Source organism: Humulus lupulus, chromosome 1, assembly GCF_963169125.1.
Source record: "Humulus lupulus chromosome 1, drHumLupu1.1, whole genome shotgun sequence".
In the NCBI taxonomy this organism is placed as follows: Eukaryota; Viridiplantae; Streptophyta; class Magnoliopsida; order Rosales; family Cannabaceae; genus Humulus; species Humulus lupulus.
Genome location: NC_084793.1, coordinates 88,794,821 through 88,819,620, shown reverse-complemented (window position 1 = coordinate 88,819,620; position 24,800 = coordinate 88,794,821). Strand labels below are relative to the sequence as shown.

The 24,800-nt window shown below is 37.3% G+C and overlaps 1 protein-coding gene and 2 long non-coding RNA genes across 3 annotated transcripts; all 3 read left to right on the top strand.

The window, feature by feature from the left end:
* Positions 1-3,567: 3,567 nt before the first annotated feature.
* LOC133795703 (uncharacterized) lies at positions 3,568-7,175 on the top strand. The gene is made up of 3 exons (XR_009875390.1): positions 3,568-3,617; positions 3,722-3,775; positions 5,772-7,175. It is a non-coding gene; the product is annotated as an uncharacterized LOC133795703 (long non-coding RNA).
* A 1,996-nt stretch (positions 7,176-9,171) lies between these two features.
* LOC133814148 (uncharacterized) lies at positions 9,172-9,652 on the top strand. Its single transcript, XR_009884775.1, has 2 exons — positions 9,172-9,234; positions 9,393-9,652. It is a non-coding gene; the product is annotated as an uncharacterized LOC133814148 (long non-coding RNA).
* Positions 9,653-21,250: 11,598 nt separating this feature from the next.
* Positions 21,251-23,884, top strand: LOC133817969 (uncharacterized). The gene is made up of 4 exons (XM_062250642.1): positions 21,251-21,497; positions 21,978-22,162; positions 22,249-22,824; positions 22,994-23,884. Exons 1-4 carry the CDS (start codon positions 21,251-21,253, stop codon positions 23,882-23,884), a joined length of 1,899 nt encoding a protein of 632 aa, XP_062106626.1.
* The last annotated feature ends 916 nt before the right edge of the window (positions 23,885-24,800 follow it).

Below are 24,800 nucleotides of genomic sequence, written 5' to 3'. Positions count from 1 at the left end.
GTTACGAATTTGGTGCAGACGTTGGTCCTTGGCTGTTAAGTCTAATCAGCGACCTATGTAGATGCCACGTGGCTGCACTTAATTCGCCTAAATAATTTTAAATTTATTAGATATTTTTAAAATGATTTAAAAATGATAAGAATAATTAAAACTTAAAATAAAATTAAATGTTAAACTAAACCTCAAATATCAAATAACAAAATAATAATCAGTATTAAATAAAATAATTAAAAAATAATAATTTTCCTTCTCTTGTTTCTTTGTCTTCTTCTTCTTCACAGATCACACAAGTGTTCTTCTTCTTCAAAGATGGTCAGCGACTCAACAGATGTAGGTGGCTTGGAAATGGCAATGGTTTGGGCTCGTCAGGATGAAGAAGTTGGGTTCATCAGGGGCAACGGTTTGGGCTCGTTGGAAAGGACTTCTTCATCACGGTGCCAACAACCCAACTTCAACTTCTCAAGCGCCACTTTATACCTTCGGCTTCATCAATGGCAGCCCATCTTCCCATCCACCATGGTTGTCCTCATCCAGCCCAGATATTAGCTTTTGAAAATCCAGATCTGTTTGACTTTGTTTTTGAAACCCAAATATGTTTTGGCTTTGTTTTGAAACTCATATTTATTTTGGTTTTGCTTTCAAAAACCTAGATTTGTTGGGTATATAGATGCTTCACAGCCATGTCACCTCCCTCCACCCAGGTCTACCCAACCATTACGCTTCATGTTTCCCGTCGACCAGCCATGGCGTCGATGACCTCCAAGCATGCCGAAACCCAAAGATGTCGAAGAAGAATCGCCTTAGAAGAAGATGTGGAAGAAGAAATATGCTTTTTTTTTTCTTTTTTCTTTTTTCTTTTTTTAACGATACAATTTTTTTTAAATCTGTTTTTTAAGATACGATTAGTTTACTTTTTTTTGTTAAGTTTGATTAGATTTTTATTTAATTAAAAATTATATCTTGAATTAAATTTTAGATGTTTTTATTCCATTTTAAATTATTTATTAATTTTACTGCAAAAATATTATTTAAAAATTTTAAAAATAATTTTAAAGTATTTAATAAATTTAAAATTATTTGGGCCAATTAGGTGCTGCCACGTAGCATCTACATAGGTCCCTGGTTAGACTTAATAGCCAAGGACCAACGTCTTCACCAAATTCGTAACGGCAGGCATTATTGCTGCCAAAATTTTTACATAAGAATTTAAGTGCAACAAATCTAACTACATAGGTATTATTGCCGAAAATTTCCCATATTTTTATATATATTTTAATTTATTTTTATAATAATTATTGAATTAAATTATTTTTAGTCCAATATGATGCTGCCATGCGTCTCTTGCAATGATTTTAGTCACACTACACCAAATACCCATTTCCATAACACATCAATATAATACTAATAGAAAAGTATTATTGTAGAGTATTATATAGGGCAGCTTTTTTATGTAAAAAGGGCGGTAATATTTTCACATCCCGCCAGTTAGAATTTTTTTTTCATTTCTGAGACAGACACGCATCTCCTTTCTCTTCCACGTTTTTGAGACCCGAGACCCAATTTCTAAGCTTTCCGAGACCCCATTTCTGAGCTTTCCTTCAACATTTCTGCCCATTTCCTTCAACATATCGACACAAAGAAGAGACCCATTTCTTCGGCTTAGTCGTACGGTCTCCGAACTCCTCACTCTCTCTCTCTCTCGTCTTTCTCTATCTCTCTGTCAACCTTCGATTTCCAGTCGTTGGGCTTCTCAAATTTGTTCTTCTCTTCGGTCTTGGCAAGCCAGGTAAGTAATTAGTTGTATTTGTTAGATTTATCAGCTTGAATCTCATAGAATCTATAAAATCTGTGGTTTTCAAAATTAATTTTCGATTTTGCATGTGTTTTCGATTTTGCATGTGTTTTCGATTTTGCATATTGATTTTTCATTTATTCTCCCTAAATCAGTGTTAAGGGATTAAAGATCTTCTCCTACAAAACTCCTCCCATTGTGTCCAACGTCTCCGTTCGATCAACTTACAGGAACTCTGCAATCTGCTTCGTCGGAGGCGAAAGAGTGATCGAGAAGCTGTCTCTGAGGATGACTGCCTGCGAGCTATAAGTAAACTGAAGGTACTCACCTGGACCAAAAGGAAAAGCTCATTAAATACAGCGACCTTGTTCACAAGGAACTTGTATTGTTTTCTTTGGCTGATCTACAAAGGTCCATTCCTTCAATGGTTAATTAAATTTCCACTCTATTTGCTTGCTATTTAGACACCAGGGAATAGTATTTAGAATGCTGCTGTACCTGTAGGTTCAGGAACTTGTATTGTTTTCTTTCACTAAATCCTAAATTAGTAGGTAATGAGGCTGAAAGTTAATTGCTTTTTTTAGTGGAAGATGGAATAATAGGTACATTTTTTAGCTTACCTTATAAATATTATTTCTACTCATTTTTTGTTTGTTATCAATGTTTATACTTTCTGATTCACTATAAATAGTAACATGTCTTGTAAAATTGAATATGCAGTATAGAAAAGGTGGAAAGGATTTGGACTAAAAGCTTTTGCAGCAATACCTGCTAGGCTATGTGTTTTGCTTTAATGGGCATTGGCAGCTCATTTCATGCTCAAGAAACTGCTGTGAGTGGGCAATTGGAGAGTTGAGTGTGGTAAATACTGTGCTTTTCCTGTGTACTGTTTCTTCACTGATTTGAGCATTTTTCTTCCTATAATCTTTTTCTTCTTTTGTCTTGTTTTTTTTCCATTTATCTTGCAGAAACCTCATGTTATGATAAATGGCAGTGTAAGTAACATCTCATTCAATGGAAGTCTTAAAGGCAGTGCTAATATAACAATAAAACTTTTTCTATAAGCCCTGCTAATTTAAAATTGTATTTGTCCTCTGTTTTTGCTAGTCTACTTAGTTTTGTTGCAGCTTTGTTTTCAGCTTCTGGAATGCGTCTTAGAATGCTATCCCAATGAGGTTGCTTCCTTGGTATTCTTTCCAAACTCACTCTCAAATTAGTTGCTCGATTTTTATTGTTCTATTTTCCATTTTATCACTTGTTCTCAACTGATTTGTAATTTGAATGTCATTGTTTATACCAATAGTTTAAAGTTGTAAAATTACAAGTTGTTTTCATTCATTTCATATTTCAACTAGATGCTTACATTCCTTCAACATAATGATTTTAGAGTTTATTCTTTGTGTTCTTTTTCTCTTTATAACTCTGGTCAAATAGAACAAAGAATTCCCTTATAATTCTTTTTCTCTTAACATATTCACCCTTTTTTTGTTATTTTTTCCCATTTTCTATCTTAATTTTTTTTTGGCGTTATTAAAGATGAACTCCTTCTATATGGAATCTGTGCAGCTGTTGATGGAGAGAAGGATCCTCATTGCTTGTTGCTAGCATTTGACATCATTCGTGCATTGATTCAACTATTTCCAGATCCTAATGGGCTGCTATAAAAATTTTCTGGAGAGCTTTTTTAAACTTTGAGCAGTTACTTTCCCATTCATTTTACTCATGTATGCAAACCTTACCCTCACTATACATGCGAATTTATTATTTATTTATTGAAAAAAATTCTAAGCAAGCTTTTCCCTTTTGGTTTGCTTTTGTTTCTTTGGTTAGTATTCAGATCATGCGATGAATGCTATCATTGATTATGATGTGCTATCCTTTTTGTTTTTGTACTTCTTTTCACATGTTTTTCTTATTAACGTTATCTAGCCAAAAGGAGAGGACACTGATGTCAAAAGAGATGATCTTGCAAGGGCTCTAATGGTATGCCGTAATTGAATGTGATGCTCCATTGTTATAGTATTTGTAGGTGTTGAATTTATCTATGCTCTTTGTTATGATCTTCCAGTTACCAAACTTTATCATTCTAACAATGGAGCACTTGTAATGCCCATGGTAACCATGCCGTAATTGGCATAAAGCACTTGTAAATTTCATGGTCTAGTCTATCACATAAAATGGAAAATTATCTTTCTTTTTTTTTTTGGCATTCTCTCATCTGCTTGAATTATAAATCATTCCTTAATATTTACACGTATAGTTCTATGGAATCTTTTTGCATGACCAGATTATCTTTATTAAGTTATTCTAATTTGTTCTTGCTGTGATTTCCCCCTTTCATGTTTCCAATTAGTGGTTTTCTCTATCTGGATTCCTATTGCAATATTATTCCTTAGTTTAGCATATGGTTACTGCCTTAGGGAAGATAAAGTATATATGTGTATATATATGTATTTATATTGGAATTGGTGAGCACAATAAGAAATTTAATAGAAGTAGAAAACTGTTACAAGATGCATAGGTATTTCTGGTGAAGATGACTTATGAGTGTTTTTAATCAATTGAGTAATTTCTCTTTGATGCTTGAACCAAATTTATCATAATTTTTAATTTTTTCTTTTTTGATGATTTGAGCCTTGAGACAAGCTGGGAGGAGCACTTTTATACTTGCCATAAATTACAAGGGTTGTAAGAGCACATTTATACAAATAACCCAATTGTACTATTTTTTTGTTCTGTAGGTAGCTTTCTCATCAACACCTCTTCTTGAGCCATATGTCATTCCCTTGCTTCTTGCCATCATCAAAGGTTGGTGCCATCACAAAGAATTTATATGATTACATAAGCAACATAATTAATTTTTTTGTTGTAGAAAGTATATTTGTATCAATTTTCATGCTGACTCTTTATGTATTTTCTTGAATTCCTGAATGACTTGTATTTTGTTTAACACATTGCTTCATCTTTCCTAGTAGTACACATTGCTTCACTGTTAAGTCCAGACCTCATTTGATGCACTTGCTGTTTTTTTTTAATGTTACATTTGAAGTCTGTTAAAATAGTTAAGATAAATGTGTGTTGGCTTGGTGTGATTATGTGTAAATTTCCCTGTCAATTTACTTCAGGAACTTTCATATCTTATAAAAATTATCTATACATATGCATACACACTTTCAAAACTTGCAAGCCTACTGGTACACATTATGCATTTTGGCCACTTTACAGTAAGTTAAAGTCACTAATTCTTATTGCAGAGCTTGGTGATTTGTCATTTATTACAACTATTTTTTTTCTAGTTTTGTTGATTAATGACTTTCATAGTTTCTTCTTTGGTTTTGTAAGATTTCTTGCTGAATTATGATTGATTTGGAATTTCCAATCAATTTGTTTTATGTTTGTTTCATGACTGTTCTTTGGGTGGCCATTATTTCTATCGCAATGGTAGTTTCATGCCATTTTATTGAATTATGATATTTCCCTGACAATGTCTTCTTCTTTTTTAATGTTTACAAGTAAAATGTGCTAGAATCATGTACGTTTATTTTACTTATTATTATAATTTTTTTCCTTTTTTATTTATTTGTTTGTTCTTTACTTGTGGTTTAATAATATAGACTTGTGCTCGGTTTTAATATCTCTATAGTTCATTCTAGTTAACTAGGAGAAGTGGTATTAGTGATGTGACTCCATGGATTTTGGTATTGTGAAGTAGAACAAGTCAATATTTATAGTAAGTTAAAGTCACTAATTCTTATTACAGAGCTAAAACAATGATATTATTTTGGACCTTTATAGTCTATTTAATAAAGTATGTAATTATCTGTTCAGTGATCCTCCCCTCTCCAAAAAAGTAGAACTCTGAATGAATAAAGTCTGTCTAGTCAACTTATTTGGTTTAAGTGTGAAAGTGTATCTGTTAGTATTAATTTTTTTTTATTTTTATCAATGCATTATTTGTGCTATTTATTTTCTCTTACAGCTTGGTGGAGGTTATCTATTTGGGTTGCCTTTGGGGTTTGTTGCTGATTCTATTGGTGCAACAATTGGTGCTACAACTGCATTTATTCTTGGTAGAACAGTGAGTATTGTAGACCATAGTTTTCTTTAAGGACAATTAATTTTTTAATTTTCTTTAACTAGATTTAAGATGCTTGCAAGTTGAAAGTGCTTGTCATATATTAGACCATATTTTCCTCATTTATTGTGTTTAGTTTTAATATTTGATTACAGATGCTTGCCTTATATTGAGCTCTAATTTCAGAAAATAAGAGAACTTCACTGGTTCTATAGCAGGATTTTACATGATCAAACCAATGTTTGATTAGCTTATATTTGATTATACTCTGTTTGATTAGCTTAATGGTCCATTGATTGTGAAGAAAACATAAAAACTAAATTCTTCTTTTGCTCATTTTGGATATAGCCTTGCTCTCTTTTATGTTAGTAGACTTCCAAATCTTTGAAGTTAGAACCTTCTTTGTTTACTCTATGCAAGTAGGATATGATCTTCTGATCCAAACCAATAGTAATTCAATCTAGAAGTTAGTTGTACCAAACTAGTTTTTTAAGCTGTTGGTCTCGACAGAGTTGTTAATTAGTTGTGGTGCTTAAGTATAGATGACTGTTTGATCTTATATGTGTTCCTAGTTATGGTTGTTGTGGTGGTATTGTTTTTGTACCAGTGGCAGTAAGGAGTTATTTAAATATTTATAACTTGATTAGTGTGCATTAATATAGTTAGGGGTGTGCATAACATGGTTCTCTTGTTCTGTTTTGATAAATGTTCCTTGCATATTAAACTACACATTGTGGAATGTGTCCAGTATATAATATAAAATATTCAAAAGCAGCATGCTCAAGTGGTAGATTAAGTAAATCTTGCTGTCTAGGTTATGGAATCTCATTAATTATAAATTAAAATTGTTACTATGTCAAAGGAATTAAAATACACATTGTGGAATGTGTGTTCAGTATATAATATAAAATATATGCTCAAGTGGCAGGTTAAGTGTGAGTAAGGGGGTAGTAATTTTGTTTCTTATGTGTATTGTTTAGGCTCCTCCAGTTTATCTACCAGAAAGGAACTTGCCTCCACCTCCTGCATATGTGATGAACAACCTGGTGACTGAAACCAATATGTATCAACACCATCCACCCCAGAAATTGATATGCTCGGTTATGTTTGGTTCTTGTGGGCTTCTTACTTAGGGATAGTTCAAAAGTGTTCTTCTTCTTTGTATTTTTTTTTATCTGAAAGCATGTTGTATAAACTTTATTGCATGGTCCTCTCTTGATGATGCCTTGTCTTCTGTTTTTATAAGTATTTTTTCGTTGTAACAAAAGCTGTCTTTGAGTTGTTCCTTGAGTCACTGCCATGTGTATCTTGTTCAATACATTCAGTGACTTGACGGTATGTCCTTGTTTGACTTCAGTTGCTTAGTGAATAATATTGTAAAGTTTGGCAAAAATGCAGATTGATACCACTAGTAATTTTGCTTACTTTGAACTTCTCTTTTGCAGCTTTTTTTTGCTGACTTTGAACTTTTCTTTTGCAAAAATGCAAAAATGCAGACATATGAGTAAATTGAGTTATTATTGTAGCTTTTTTTGAATCAGCTTTGGCTGACCTCCAGTTTTGGGCTTTTATTTTTCTTGTTTCTTAGTTTTAGCTCTCGGACTTGGAAATTGTGATAATCAAGCCGTGACCCAATTTTTGTTTAAATCCTTTGATGCTTTCCTCATATTAATCTAAATTTTAGGATTCTCATCTTTAATAGCAGAACTTTTTTTTTCTTTTGGCAAAAGTGACATGTTTTATGTTATATTTTGGGGCATGTTATTATTCAGTTGAAGGTGAAAGGGTTTGAAATACAAAGAGAATTTCCATTACGAATGGAATAGTAGTCTAATTTGTAATTAAGGCCTTTGTATTGCTTCATAATTTACTATCACATGGGAACAACAACAAAAGGCTGAAAGATTTCATAATTTGTAATTTACTGTCGTAAGATTTTCTGGTTGTGTTATGCTTCAATGAACTTTGATTTATAATATAATGGAAGAACTTTATTAGAGGCTGAAATCAGACACAAGATGATCTGAACCTCATTTGATAAACTAAAGTTAATACATGAATTTTCTGCTTCTTTGGCACAATTATAGACACCATTTTATTATTTTTTCCAATTCGAAATGTTGACTTTATAGATAATAGAATTGAATCTTAGGGTGAATTGTGATCAACAAGTTGCTTGAAACTGATCTACAAGAGCTGTTGCTGTTCTTTTACTTTTAGCTGTTGCTCTTCTTTGTGTGTACGAACTTTGTGTTGTGTATGTTACAGCTGGTTCAGCAATTGCCTTAGCAATTAACCTGCTCTTTGTATGTAGAATGGTGTTTAATGGTACATGCAGTTCTCTTGTCTGAAGTTTTGGTCATTTGTTTCTATGTTTTCTGCCTTTGCAATAGCAATTGAATCTATTATGTGCAAGATTTATAGTTTGCCACCTATTATGTGCCACAGAAAATCTGTTTCTTATTGCAAAGTTTTAATATTGATATTTCTTTCCATGCTTATTTTTGCATGACTAGAGCTAATTTTCAGATTAAGCATGCCCAGCATCTTACACCTGGGACTGCAGACCGATTTGGTGAACTAGGGATTATTGCTTCACTACAGGTTCATCACAGCTCTCTGTTGCACTCTAGTAACATACTGTAACATTTAAGGTTGAGTTTTGAATTAAATGTTGGTTTATGTGTGTGATACTAGATATGCATTTTTTTTAAGAAACTACATAATTTAACAATGAAGTGTAGATAATCACTACAACAAAGTGAAGTATTTGTCACTTAAGGTTCTTATTTTAATACTTTTCCATAAAACTTGTGTAGAATTTGGAAATATCTTGTCTTGAAAAGAATTTGGATATGAGACTCGGTGTAGTCACTAAAGAAACTAAACCTGGTCTAACTTGAAGTCTTCTATATATCATATTAACTGAAAATCTAGCTTTCTAGAGACTACATAGATATTGATTACTGCTAAATTATTCATGCTATATTATAGGAAGATGACATGCTATTTAACTGAAACTAATCTAGATTTCTGATGAACACTTAGAATCTTATGCAACTGGGATATCTAACTGAAACTAATCTAGATTTCTGATGTTTTGACAATACTAATTAACTAAAAGCTTCTGCAGCAATACCTGCTAGGCTGTGTGTTTTGCTTTAATGGGCATTGAGTGTGGTAAATACTGTTCTTTTCCTATGTACCGTGTTATGTTTGTTTCTTGCCACATTAATGCTCTTGTCTCTTATCATTTGCCCAGGGTTGTTGAAATCATATTCACTTTGGTCAGGAAATTATCTCCTAATCCTAATAGTGCTACTATAATGGCCATGGGTGTTAAAATCTTGGCAAAGAGATTGAAATGGTAAACTAATCATAGTTGAGTTGCTCATTTTAGTTTGAAACTTTATGAAGTTAAGAATAAGTTTTATACAACAATGCTTATGGTTTAAGACAATTAAAAAAAAATTTGCACTCTATATGTTTTATATATTTCTCTAAAATGGTTGGATCCTTTTTTAGATTGGGGTTCTTGATTGAGTTTCTATCCCATGCTGCCATTGTTGGGTTCATGGGAGGAGCTGCCATTATAATTGCCCTTCAGCAGCTCAAAGGATTGCTTGGCATAAAAAAGAATTTCACAAAGAAGACAGATATTGTCTCTGTTTTGCGCTCAGTGTTTAATTCAACCAACCATGTTGTAATATGATTTCTTAAGCCTAGACTAGTAGACTAAATATTGTAATTACATTTGAGTAATTAATAAAAATCTATTTATGTTACCTTATTTGGCTTCAACTGTCATATTTGTTTTCCTAGTTTTGTGCAAGTAAAAAAATATTATGTTTCTCTAAGTTAATATAACACATGTGTTATACTAAAGTGTAGTATAACACAAATAATGTGTTATCCTAAAGTGTAGTATAACACAAAAAATGTGTTATGCTAAAGTGTAGTATAACACAAAAAATGTGTTATACTAAAGTGTAGCATAACACAAAAAAATGTTATACTAAAGTGTAGTATAACACACAAAAAATGTTATACTAAAGTGTAGTATAACACAAAAAAAGTGTTATACTAAAGTGTAGTGTTATACCCAAAAATTGGAGAATGCATCCTAGGAGGCTAAGGAGAATGCATTCTAGGAGAGCTAAGGGGAGTGGTCCTAGGAGACCCCAAGGAGGATGTGGTCCTAGGAGACCCCAAGGGAGTGGTCTTAGGAGACCCCAAGGAGAAAGTGGTCTTAGGAGACCCCAAGGAGGATGTGGTCCTAAGAGACCCCAAGGGTGTGTAGGAGGCAAGCCTCCCAAGGTTTCCTAAGTGATGGCTCGAACATGTCCAAGGTAAGTAGCTAAGGAGGAGGAGTCTCATGCAAGAGGATGGAGACTTAGATTTTGATAAGGAGAGCCTATACATTGTTCGATCGGACATGTTTGGGAGATGCTAAAGGAGAATGCCTTGAACTTGTCCAAGGTGAGATGTCATGGAGGAGGTTGCCTCAATGTTGTCCAAGGTGAGGTGCCAAGGAGGTTGCCTCAATGTTGTCCAAGGTGAGGTGCCAAGGAGGTTGCCTCGGACCACTTTGGTCCGAGGAGAAGCCAAGGAGATTGGTTCAAGGAGGAACATGGCATGCTAGAGGAGAGTGCCATGTTAGAGGAGAGAAGTGCATGTCCTACCACCATGCACGTTCAACCCACGAAAACATGTCCTACCACCATGCATGTCCTACCACCATGCACGTCCGACCAACACTTGCATGGGTGGTCAGTAGGAGGTGGATCAACTAGCTAGAGGAGACTAAGTCAAGATTCCCAGAGACAGCTTCAACAACATACGCGGGAATCTCTCATTCTTCCCACAAATGGGGGGTTTGTTACATTTCGAATTTTGAATGTTTAAATGTAATAAATGTAGCAAAAATATAATAAAATATCCCTATCATAAAGGGATATCAGTTGAGGATCCCAGGCCTATAAATAGAGAGCTTATGGGATGAGAGGTTCTTCTTCTGCTTCTTCTTTCTAGAGAGAGAAAATTGGGACTGTGTATTCTAGAGAGAGAAAGTTGGGTCTGAGTATTCTAGAGAGAGAATTCTTGTATTTTTGCCATCTGTACTAAAGAAACTCAGTTGGCTCAGTCCATCTGATCTTGAGTACAGATCTATAAATCACAACTCTAAGTGGATTAGGCTATTACTGACAATCGGGGCTGAACCACTATAAAAATCTCCTGTGTTATTTATTTTTCTTGTTTAAACCGTCTGTGTCGTTTTTATTTCTCTTGAAGGCTTGTCGTATTTGACGTTCTCACGTCGTTGGCTAAAAACGCAGTCAACATTTTGGTGCTTTCATTGAGAGCCTGAAGAGAAGAACAGACGGTCCCTGAAGCAAGATGGCGCCTAAGAACACCACTGCTGCTTCCAAGAGGACAAGCTCCTCTAAAGAGCCTGCTAGATCAGAAGGTTCTTGCCCACAATATCATGAGAATGAGCCTAGAGTCATGATTGAGGACATGACTCCAGGAGTTGAAGAGCTCCAAGAGACCATGGGGGCCTTCCAGGAGGAGATGGCACAATTCCACGCAAGGCAAGAGGCGTTTGCTGAAGAGATGGCCAGGCAGAGAGCTGCGTTAGAGCAGCAAAGACGCGATATGGAGGCTAGAAGTGAGGAGCTCAGACAACAACAGGAGGAGGTCGACCGAAGACATCGTGAAGCAGCACTTGCTTTAGAGGCAGCTACCCAGTTGGCCCAGGCCAATGCCCAAGCTGCAGCACGAGGAGGACCCCCTCCAGGAACAAGGACCACAGAAGCTGGTGGTAAGAACAATGATAGACCAAGGAGGGGTGGTAATAACCCACCTGGTAAGGGAGATGAAGTCTGATCGCAAACTACCTCAACTCAAGGGGAGCACTCTAGAACCCCCTCCAGAAGTCATCGATCGGGCAGTAAAAAGACTCCACCTGGGCAGGAGCAAAATAAAGCTCCTAGAGAGAGGAGGACCTCTCAGTTCAAAGATGGGCATGGTGGGGATGAGGCTGATAGTCATCCCACCAACCAGTCAAGGGAAAAGGAGGACCACAACCCACAAGGAGGATAAAACTGCCCATAGGGTACCAAGAAGCCTCCATTGCACCCCGACCAGTGGCATAGCAGGAGAGAGGAAGTCCCACATAGTAAGCCCGCTGGGAAATCGAAGAGTACGGTGTTTGATTGGGTAGAAGAACATGCTTCTCAGAAGGATCTAAGGGATGTTATCACCAACAAGAGGAGGACCGTCCCGGTCGAAGGGCAAAATCTGGACCGTCCTACCAGTCAAGTAGAAATACTTGACGGTTGCACGCCAGATGGTAATGCCTGACCAGGCGGTCAAAACCTTGGAACCTCATCAGTTGCACCAGCTATCCAAGCCCTGCTTGACATGCTAGCAGCTGCAGTGCAAGGTTTGTCGAAACGACCTTCCGAGATAGATGCGATCGACTACCAGAGTGGCAGCCCATTTTGTGTTTGAATTAGAGCAGCCCAGCCACCAGCAAAGTACAAAGCACCGGTACTACCAATTTATACCGAAAAGTCAGTTCCCATCAGACATGTTGGGAATTTTGAGGACCAGATGGAACTGCTCGGAGTGAGTGATGACTATCGGTGTAGAGTCTTCCCCACCACCTTGACAGACACTGCCCAGGAGTGGTATTGGAGGTTTAAGACAAACTCCATTACCTCTTGGGAGGCATTCAGGAAGGAGTTTTGCAGACAATTTAGCACTGCCTGGACTCCGCCAGTTTACGCCAATGACTTGGCAGATATCAAACAAGGGAAAGATGAGTCTCTAAAGAGCTATATACAGAGATTCATGAGAGAAGCCAATAGAGCAACCGCTGTAGGAGACGAGGGGAAGATGGTTGCCATATCTGCTGGGATAATTTATCGGAGTCCTCTATGGGACAGCATCCATCGCCATCCAATCTCAACACTTCAACAATTTCTTGATCGGGCGGAAAAGTATATGAATTTGGATGATGCGATAGAGAAGGGGGAGAATGGCATAAACAACCCAGGCAAACCAACTGACTCTCCTAGTGATGGTGGAAGGAAGCGTGAAAATAATGGGTCTGACCACCATGAAGAAAAGAAAGCAAAGTTGGGTTCAAGTGAGAAGCCAACCAAGTATGAGCCTCAATTCACCAACTACACCACTCTCTCAACCACCCGAGCAGAGATATATCTTGCTAGCCAAGAAGAGGTTCCCTACAAGAAGCCTCCACCCATCAGGAGAGAGATGAGGAAGAGAGACATGAACAAGTATTGTCGCTTCCATGAAGATTATGGTCACGACACGAATGAATGCAACCACCTCAAGGATGAGATATAATTTCTTCTCCGGTCGGGCAAGTTGAAGAAGTACCGAGCAGAGACACCCCAAGGAGAAGGAGGTAGAAGCAACTCCAGATTCAAGCGACAAAGATCTCCACCCTTGCAGCCTGGACCTGTGGACTTCACCGTAGACACAATATGTGGAGGTCCACCCTTAGCTGAGGAGAGCAACGAAGCAAGAGGAGGAGTATGCTGAGGAGGAGTGCTAGGAGCAGGAATCACTGGAGTGGCGTGCACATAGAGCAACGAAGGAGATATTATTTTTAAATACCGCTTTCAGAGTGGTAGCTTGATTTCGAGTTTTTTAGACTTGTTATTTAAGTTTGGTGTATGAACTGGTTATTTGCTAGCCAGTCATTTTATTTTGAACAATTTTGGTTGTTTAAGACTCGTTATTAGACATGTTTTGTCCATTTTAATTTACGAGTAATAAAAGAGACTACGCGCAGCGTGGTCGATTCTTGCTACAAATATGCATGTGTGTTAGTTATCCGAGCAGTGTTCAACTGGTCGATATGTTCAAGCAGTGTTCAACTGCTTGAGTATTTTCCATATATTCTATGTGTTTCACGAGTAGTTAACTGCTCGAACAGATTCAGTCAGGTAGCAAGTGACTAAGGATCTTTCAACCTCCAACCACCTGGGGGGCACATGGGGTATGCTGGTATATAACTTAACACAGGCAATAAGAGCACGAGTTAATATATCTGTTTTTAGGCTGACTTGTAAATTTTCGAAGTCCAAAAAGGCCATTAAGCTAACTTGCTTGGCAAAGCTTAAGTAACTTGGGATTTTTTTTAAAATTTCAAGTTAGGAGCAGATATTCGTGTGACCATAAACATCATGCTCATAAAATGTTAGAGCAATAAGAGTGTGAGAAAGTATACTTAGCATGGACTTATGAAATGTCTAGAATTTCTAAGTTAGAAAACTAAGTACTCATGCAAAAATCTAAGGCATACACCAGAGTGACTTTACTCTTCACAAAAAACTTATAACTTTTTAAGTCTAGAGGAGACTTAGAATGTTTTAAGTTAACAAGGAGAAGTAAAGTATAAATGCCAACAACTACAAGTTTAGCTGATCAGGTGCAAAGTTTTCTTGCTCAAGAGAGCAGATACAACTTCCCTGGTCGGCTAAGCATGTATCATCGATCAACTTCCCTGGACTGAATCAAACAAATGCATGCAAAATAGATGCTACATGGTGAAAAATTTTCCTTGGAAGGAGAAGTCAAGTTTTCACCAAGATTGATTGAGAGAAATCAATCTCTCAAAATAATTTTGGGAGGTTCAAACAAGGTGCTTTGATGGTTTTTCCTGAACGTACCTAAGAGTGCCTAAAGGTGAAATGTTTGAAAAAATTATAGCATTGGAGTATACCATGTTTGGTCCGAAAGGTGTGTCTAGTTCCAAGGAGAAGCGTCCAAATGGTGATGCTGCCTATGTCCGATCGAATGTGCATGCTTAGAAGGTGCTTAAAGTGTTTGAAAAATGTGGTGTCCAAGCATACCTTGAGATGGCCGATCGGATGCATGTTGATCCAAGGAGCATCTCACCTACGTCCAAGGATCTAGGCCCAGATATTGGTGCCTAAGGTGCTGCATCTGAAGAGGAGAAACACGCTTGAGTGGTTGGAAGCTACATTATGTTCGATCAGACCTTGATGGAGGAGCCAAATGCTTGGCTCGGGCCATGTCCGAGGAGAAGCCAAGACATTGGCTTGGACCTTGGTTCAAGGAAAGGTCATGAAAGCCATGTTGCATATCTCCGATCGGACCATGTTGAATATCTCCGATCGGACTATGTCCGAGGAGAGCCATGCATATGTGCCAAGGGATTGGCTCTGTAGAGTCCAAGAACTTTACTTAGCTAATTGTTTAGTAGTATTATAGTATGTATAGTATTATCTTTGTTACTGTGGATTTTTGGTTCAGACCGGGAATTATTTGGACACTCATAGTAGTACTTATAGATTTTCTAAGTTTAACCTATAGTTTAAGAATATTAAGTATAACCTAAGATGGATTAATATGACTGATATTAAGGATTATATTTATTATACTATAAGGTTTAGATATCAACCAATAGGATTTTAAGCACATGTTATGAATGGTGATTAAGGATTAAGTATTTTTTAGGATTAAATTTAATAAAGAGTAAAGTTTGAATGTTATAGGGTCAGTCAGCAGCTTTGAATACGTTGAAGGCTTAGTCAAGGCTGTTTACTCCATTCAAACTTAGCTAAAAATGTGTAATTTCGTGTTTAAATATTCAGCGTGTGTCGATATATCGCAGCTATAGGGGGCGATATATCGCAGCACGTAGATACGGAAAACACGAGACGATGCACGGTCACCTCGGGCATACTGGCCCAGGCGATATATCGCCTACAGGGGGCGATATATCGCCTCCTCCAGCATAAATTCAAACACTTTTGAATTCTTTTCCTTTCAGCCATTCAAACTCCTCCATAAGTCCAGCATCTTTTGAACGAGTCTTCAGCCTCTGCTGAACGATTATTCAAATATTTTTCATCTAAAAAGCCATTATTTTTATTCAAGTAAAATCAAGATACTTTCATTCCCAAACTCTATAAATAGGACCTAGTACCCAGCCATTATTCACCTTTTACTCTAAGTTCAGAAGCTGCTAGTGCTAAGTGAGTGTGAGAGTGTAAACACCTGGTTTGGGAAAATCATAAGCTTAAACATCATAAGCTTATCAAACACTTTGGGAAGTGAGGTTCGTTAGTATTTCGGTTGTGGTTAAATTGTTCTTGCAAGTCTTTGAGGTAAACCCGAAACTCTATTTCATTTGTTTCATGTTATTTTCTTTCTCAAAGCCTTCTACTCAGTCCCCTAACCTCATTCTTATTTTGGTTAGGGAATCCAAGTTCTTAAGCACATAAGTTGTGGTAAGCATATTTCTCAATGGTTTAGCCTTCCTATTCATTTTCATTTCTTCTTCTTAAGACTCGCTCTTTCTCATATGTTTTTAGGAGTGTTCCAAAAGTCCTAACTCAGTCCATCATATCCCGGTAACTTTGGTAAGGAAAATAGGATAGAATCTATATGTGTATTGCTTATGTCATCTTATGTGTTATGTTATGAAATATGATATGTTATGAATATGTTATGAATGTGTATGTTTGTAGGCTTGGGCTTATGCCCTATTTGACTAACAAGACCCCAAAAAGATTATGGGCATATGCCTACTTAGCTAGTAGGACCCCACTAATCTCATGGGCATAAGCTTGTTTAGTCTATGGGACCCCAAGTAATAATGGCCATTATAATAAGTGTATGTATTAAGTGTTATGATATGTCTTTACGTTTATTATGAAATTTATGTTTATGACTATGTGTTAGATTTTCCTTGTTGGGCATTAGGCTCATTCCTTTCTATTTTATGTGCATGAAAATAAGCTTTAGAGGCGGTAAGATTCGTGACGCTTAGAGGATGTGTATCGATGGTGAATGGAGTCAAGGGGCCGAGCGTTATTCGATTCGAGGATGTAGTCTCATTTTACCTTTTTTTATGGTTTTACATGTATTTTCCGCATTTTCTATGTAACTCTTTTCACTTTAAGTTATTTTTGTTTTAAAGACAATGGGTACCCATATCCTACTTAATTTTATGAAAGTAACCTTTGTTTCTACAAGTTTATAATAAATTATGGTATTTTCGCAAATGTATGTTTTAGTAAGAATTTGTATGTATAGTTCGATAATGGTCCAAGAGTCTAGATTAGTGGGTCATTACAGGCTCGGACCTTAGCTTGGTGAGCTTCCATAAAGATTGGCTCGAACCAAGTCCAAGGAGAGGTCCCATGGACATAATTGGAGGAGCCTAGTGCTTGGCTCGGACCTATCCGAGGTGAGCTTGAAGGAGGTTGGCTCGAAGCTATCTGAGGTAAGCATCCACATTACTTGGCTCGGACCTAGCTGAGGTGAGCTTCAAGGAGGTTGGCTCGAAGCTATCCGGAGTAAGCTTCAAGAGATTGGACTTAGATTTTGGCCAAGGAAAGGCCACACAAGCTCCGATCGGACCATGTTCGAGGAAAAGCCAAGTCATTGACTTGAACCTTGGTTCGAGGAAAGATCGTGTGAGCTCCGATCGGACATGTCCGAGGAGGACCATGCATGTGTCCCAAATGGTTGGCTCGGACCACCTTGGTCCAAGGGGAGTTCACGAAGAGTCCGATCGGACCTGGGTTTGAGCTTCCAAAAATATGTGGCTCGGACATGTCCGAGGAGAGCCAAAGTGATTGCCTTGAACCCATGTCCGAGGAGAGACAAGAAGTCCTAACATCCGATCGGACATGTCCGAGGAAGACCATGCATGTGTGCCAAACGTTTGGCTCGGGCATGTCCGAGGTAAACTTCCTAGGTGGTTGGCTCGGAGCAAGTCAGAGGAGAAGTCCCGTACAAGCCAAAAGATGGACTTTGTTTTGGGCCAAGGGTACGCAATGTCCGATCGGACATGGTTGGAGATGCCAAGAAGAGTGTTCATCCGATCGGACATGGTTGGAGATACCAAGAAGAGTGTTCATCCGATCGGACGTGGTTGGAGATGCCAAGAAGAGTGTTCATCCGATCGGGCATGGTTCGATCGGATCAAATTGCTAAAACCTGTCTCTATACTATGATGATTTTGCAACATATACAAAGGGAGCTTATGTTTTCATTGTATCAAGAAAATAGAGTTTGAAGAAGCCACAAGACAAGTTCAAGACAAGTTTTGTCATGGGAGTTTACGGGAAAGTTATCAACCGGATAGAAGCTTTTGAATGATCTCAAGAATATTTTGCCAGAAGAAAAGTTTATCATACGAGGGAAATTGTATAATAAACTTGGGGGGCAAATGTTATACCCAAAAATTGGAGAATGCATCCTAGGAGGCTAAGGAGAATGCATTCTAGGAGAGCTAAGGGGAGTGGTCCTAGGAGACCCCAAGGGAGTGGTCTTAGGAGACCCCAAGGAGAAAGTGGTCTTAGGAGACCCCAAGGAGGATGTGGTCCTAAGAGACCCCAAGGGTGTGTAGGAGGCAAGCCTCCCAAGGTTTCCTAAGTGTTGGCTCGAACATGTCCAAGGTAAGTAGCTAAGGAGGAGGAGTCTCATGCAAGAGGATGGAGACTTAGATTTTGATAAGGAGAGCCTATACATTGTTCGATCGGACATGTTTGGGAGATGCTAAAGGAGAATGCCTTGAACTTGTCCAAGGTGAGATGTCATGGAGGAGGTTGCCTCAATGTTGTCCAAGGTGAGGTGCCAAGGAGGTTGCCTCAGACCACTTTGGTCCGAGGAGAAGCCAAGGAGATTGGTTCAAGGAGGAACATGGCATGCTAGAGGAGAGTGCCATGTTAGAGGAGGGAAGTGCATGTCCTACCACCATGCACGTTCAACCCACGAAAACATGTCCTACCACCATGCATGTCCTACCACCATGCACGTCCGACCAACACTTGCATGGGTGGTCAGTAGGAGGTGGATCAACTAGCTAGAGGAGACTAAGTCAAGATTCCCAGAGACAGCTTCAACAACATACGCGGGAATCTCTCATTCTTCCCACAAATGGGGGGTTTGTTACATTTTGAATTTTGAATGTTTAAATGTAATAAATATAATAAAATATCCCTATCATAAGGGGATATCAGTTGCGGATCCCAGGCCTATAAATAGAGAGCTTATGGGATGAGAGGTTCTTCTTCTGCTTATTCTTTCTAGAGAGAGAAAATTGGGACTGTGTATTCTAGAGAGAGAAAGTTGGGTCTGAGTATTCTAGAGAGAGAATTCTTGTATTTTTGCCATCTGTACTGAAGAAACTCAGTTGGCTCAGTCCATCTGATCTTGAGTTATCGTATGTTTTGATAACACATTTTCGGTGTTATTAAAAGCATTTTTTCTTGTAGTGCAAACTAAACAACAAGAAGTAACGCTGCAACAAATCCTTAACAGTAGGGAGTTTTACTACCATATATTTTACATAGGGAGTTAATTGTTGCAAAATAAACTACTTATCGGGAGTTTTGCCGCTATTAATAATTTTCTTATCTTTAGGCTTTATCCATATTGTTGCATATTGACATTTAATTTTTTATACAGTAGAACCTCCATAAAGTGTCACTCTATATAATTTCTACATTGCCATATAAGTTTTAGCCCCAACTTGGAATGAGTTATAAATAAGAATAAACTCCACATTGTAATAAGTTATAATATTTCTTGATCCCGCCTTTAGAAAATATGTCTCCACATAGTAATAATTGTCTTAATATTAAATATATTTATGTATACATATACTAGACTTCTAAAATAATTTTGTATATTTTCCAACATTATATAGATATGTACATTGTAACTATACATTTATGTCATTTTTGTTTATCAATGTTTATACATTAAATTTGACATGTTTTATCAATTATTATTTAATTTAGTTTTAAATGTGTATATTTCGAACATTTTATAGATATAATTCTATTAAGTTATAACATTGTCATAGTAATAAAAATATTTTGGTCTCAACATTCTTACGTTTTGTTGTATATAGATTTAGTAAAACTTAGAGATGTTTGTATGCATTTTAAACTTAATTAATTAATGAATATTCATATACATTTTTTTTAACAAATGAATATTCATATTAAATTCGAGTAATGTAATATTGAATAATGGTGTCAATTGGGCCATAACATATTTATTAGGGATATTTGTGGAGAAAGTACCCATATTATTCAAAATGTTACACTTAAGTACCCAAGTTATTTTTTATTGCAAAAGTACCCAAGTTTAACATTTACTTGCACCGTTAGTACCCATCGTTACAATTTAACGACAAGTTAATGGCAGATACTAACAATGTAATTAAAAGTTGATCTTGGGTACTTTTACCGCCAAAAAAATAAAGTTGGGTACTTAAGTGCAAATGCAAAAAACTTGGGTACTTTCACTACAAATATCATTTTTTCATTAACTTTTATTATAAACTTATAAATTCATAATCTCAAATAGAATAACAAACAATTAAAATCAAAATAAAGATTTCTAATTTTTTTTATTTTAAAAGACATGATGAAAATAAATTCTCTGTTTTGATTGTATTAAATTAATATTTTAGAGTACAAAGCAATATGTCAAAATTTTAACTTATTAAAAAAAATTGGTAAATCTTTGCAGAAGCCAGCCAAACAAGATATTATTCAAGAGCTCCCTTCAACAAATTCTCTTCTTCCATCTCCAGATCCGGAGATTACGAAGGAGGAAGAAGATGTTGATGCGAATCATGGGTTTGGACCTAGGGAGTACGACGATAGTGCGATGGGGGATGATGTTAATGTTGCGCAGAAGATATCTGATCCATGGGTCTTTGTAGGTATTTCGAGGGGGATGCATCATTCTAAAGGTGATCAGGGTCCAGTTTCTTGGGCTAATGAGGTTGAGACTGGGAACTTCCAAGAATCAGCAAAAGAAAACTGGGCTAAATTTAAAGAATTTCTTCCTTCATTTGGGGGTATGCAGTTGAAGCATCCTTTTGGAAATCAGCTTTTATTTGTGTTGTGATTGGAGCTAATCCTCCATTAGCCATCTTTAAAGTATTCATAAAAAGGATTTGGGGAAAACTTGGTATTGAGAGAATGGCTCGCCTGAATTCATGTTTCACAATGATGAAATTTTGTGATGAAGCTACCCGTGACCTGGTTCTAGAAGCTGGTGTGGTTCACTTCGACAAGAAACCTGTCATCCTTCGACCTTGGACAACTGATTTAGATTCATTGAGGTTAGTAAAAACAGTACCAGTGTGGATTAGATTACCTGAGCTTGGGTTACAATATTGGGGTGCCAAGTGTTTGAGTGCTCTTGTTAGCACAATTGGGAAGCCAATTATGGTGGATAAGATTACCAAGGATAGGACCATGTTAAGGTTTGCCTGAGTCTTGGTGGACATGGAAATAGCTGATTAGCTCCCTCAATTTATGAACTATCTCAATGAGCGGGGACAGGTTATGGAACAACCGATTGAGTATGAGTGGCTTCCAACTAAATGCTCTAATTGTAAGAAGCTAGGGCACTCTTCAAGCTCTTGTAAGTTTGAAGCCGAAACTTTCTGGAGGAAGAAAGAATCTAGGAGCATACCAGAATTTGTTCAGCAGAAGGTTGAGGAAGTTGTTACTTTGAAGCAGAGCAGTTCTGTAATGAATCAGAAAACTCCTCAAGTAGATGCTCAAGTTGGTGCTAGGTTGAGTGATATTGGTTAGGCTATTCCGAAAAGAACTGGGAATGGGAAAACTAAGGTTCCAATTGCTTGTGATCCAATTAAAAACTCCTATAGTGCTTTGCAAGAGATTCAGAAGACTCTACCTTAACAGGATTTTACTACTAATCCAAATGGAGTTTTGCAACATCCTGAGTTGGAATGTTAGAGGGTTGAACAGGAAGAATAAACATATGTCAGTATTAGATGTCTGTAGATTGAATAAGGTTGGTATTGGAGCCTTAATTGAAACTAAAATCAAGGGGGGGAAATTAAGGATATTATGAGTTCTTCTTTTTCTGATTGGATGTATTATAGCAGTGAGTGTCTAGAGGGCGAATTTTTATTGATTTGGAAATCTCACCTGGCTCACGTTGGTATTATTCAGGAGTCTTCACAAATGTTACATTGTCGAGTTCATATTTGTAGTAGGAACCAAGAGTTCTGTCTCACTATTGTTTATGGTTCCAATTGTTTAGAATCTAGGATAGTTTTGTGGAATGGTCTGGCTCAAGTGCATTTGCCTATTCAGCCGTGGTTAGTTTTGGGGGATTTTAATGCAGTGTTTGACATCATGCATCATTTGGGTGGGAGGCCTATATCAGGGAAGGAAATGCAGGATGCTCAAAATTGGTTGGCTCTCGGGTTGGTTGAAGAAATGAAGGTTATGGGACCTTATTTTCTTGGTCTAATAAAAAAAATGGAGGGAATCACATTTTTTCTAAATTAGATAAGATATTCTGTAATGAGGCTTGGGTGGATATGTTTCCGTTAGCTTCAGCTTCTTCCCATTGGGAGGTGGTATCTGATCATAGTACTTTGCTTATCAAACAAGTTGAAGTCCAGAATCTGGGGATTCAGCCATTTCGATACTTTAATATGTGGTCTTCTCATCCTCAATTCAGAGATAGTGTGTTAGGTAGCTGGACTAAGCCTATCTGTTCTAGGGGTGATTTTTTGATGAGGCTGGCTAAGAAATTTATTAGGCTCAAACATGTGCTAAAGAGATTCAACTGGAGGATTATGGGGGATGTTGGGTGTCAATTTGAGCAAAGTAAATCTTTGTTCCAGCAGGCTCAGAATGCTTTGTTTGTTGATCCTAGCAATGCTTCTTTGGTCTCGGCAGAAAGAGAAGCTTATTTGGATTATAGAAGACAAGAGAAATTTTTTGAGAGTTTTCTTAGACAAAAGAGTAAGATCACTTGGCTTCGATTTGGGGATGAAAATATGACTTATTTTCATGCCAGATTGAAGAAAAGGAAGATGTCCAATCACATAGTTTCTTATATATCAGCTGATGGGTCTGTTGTTGATGATTATGAGAAGGTAGCTCACAATTTCCTTCATCATTTTTAGAGCTTCTTGGGATGTTCGGGTAGAGATAGTGGTTAATTGATATGCAAAGTATATCTTGTGGTCTGGTTTTAGATCTGGCTTCCCAACTGGATCTAATTAAACCGTTCACTTTTCATGATGTTAAAATGGCCCTCTCTAGCATTCATCCAGTCCTGGTCCTGATGGGTATCGGGTTGGTTTTTTCAAAGTTATGTGGAAAGAAATAGGCAGGGAGGTTTCACTGGCTGTCCTTGAGTTTTTTGAGACGGGTCTAATTCCCCAAAGCTTAAATGATACTCTTTCGGTGCTGATTTCGAAGGTGGACCAGCCTTCTAATGCTGCTGACTTTAGACCAATAGCTTGCTGTACTACCATCTATAAATGCATTTCTAAGATGCTTTGTAGTAGGCTTGCTTCAATCCTTCCTTCTTTGATTAACCCTAATCAAGGTGCGTTTATAAAGCATAGATCTCTTGCCTACAATGTTCTAATATTTCAAGATTTGATAAAGGGGTACAATAGGAAAAATAGCTCTCCTAGGTGTGTTATGAAGATTGACCTTAGCAAGGCTTATGATTTAATTGATTGGGACTTCTTGGAGAATTTACCAAAAGCTCTTTGCTTTCCTAGTAGATTTATTCGTTGGATCATGATTTGCTTGAGAGGCACCTCCTATTCGTTACTGTCAAATTGTAGAATCCAAGGGCAATTTAAGGGAGGTAAAGGGCTTAGACAAGGAGATCCTATTTCTCCTTTACTCTTTGACATTGTGATGGATTACCTTACTCAAATGTTAATCAAAGCATCCAGCAATAAAGGTTTCAGATTTCATCCTATGTACAAATCAGTCAATCTTGTTAATATTTGCTTTGCGGATGATTTGCTTATTTTTTGCAAGGCTAATCCTCAATCTGTGCAGATTTTGCATACAGCGCTTGCTGAGTTCAAATTGACTTCAGGCATGTCTATCAACCATCGTAAATCTCGTATTTACTTAGGTGGGTTTTCTGATGTTGCTAAGGAGTCTGTTTTGAGCTGTACCAATCTGTAGGAGGGGTCTTTTCCTCTGAAGTATCTTGGTGTCCCTCTTAGGCCTACCAAATGTAAGGCCTCTAACTTTGAAGTTATTCTCAAGAAGATTAGATTGTCTCTTAATTCCTGGGCCAGCCGAAACTTGTCCTATGCTGGTAGAACTCAGTTAATTCAATCTGTCTTATTGGGGATTAGAAACCATTGGATGAATATTTTTCTATTGCCTCAACATGTGGTTAGAGATGTTGATCGTTTGTGTAGGAACTTCTTGTGGGGTGTGAAGGGAACCCGCAGAAAATTTCACCTGGCTTCTTGGGAATTTTTCTATTGTCCTAAAGCTTATGGAGGTCTTGGATTTAGAGAAGGGCCTGCTTAGAATAAGACTATGATTGCAAAGTTTCTCTGGGCCATTTCTTTTAAACAGGATAACCTATGGGTGAAATGGGTGAATACTATATACTTAAAAGGAGTGCCAATTAGGGACTATACTTTGAAACAAGATGATAGCTGGTATTGGATAAAATTGATCAAGCTGAGTCCTATTGTGTCTGGGCCAGATTTGGCAGCTGCTGTAGTGCACGGACAGCTAAGGTTGGGTAGCTGTATACTCATTTTATTTCTGGTGTGAAGATTGATTATGGGCGTTCAGTTTGGCACAAACTTTCAGTACCTAAGCACCATTTTGTTCTGTGGAAAGCTGTCAATAACCACTTACTCACTAGAGATTTACTCCATAGTTCTCATGTGAATATTACTTCTTTGACCTGCCCTGTTTGCTATCAGATGAATGAATCTCATTCACACCTCTTTTTTGAGTGCATTTTCTCTGAGAAGATCAAATAAGCTATTGCTAACTGGTTGGGAGAGGCGATTTGACCTGGTAATTCTAATGATTGGCATGTTTGGTTGGCTGGTTGTAGGCGAGATTGGCTGGG

Coding starts and splice junctions, on each gene's coding strand:
- LOC133817969 (XM_062250642.1), top strand. CDS start 21,251: ATGGAACAACCGATTGAGTATGAGTGGCTTCCAACTAAATGCTCTAAT. Junction 21,498..21,977: donor TGCTAGGTTGAGTGATATTG/GTTAGGCTATTC, acceptor CCAATTGTTTAG/AATCTAGGATAGTTTTGTGG. Junction 22,825..22,993: donor TTGTTGATGATTATGAGAAG/GTAGCTCACAAT, acceptor GGCCCTCTCTAG/CATTCATCCAGTCCTGGTCC.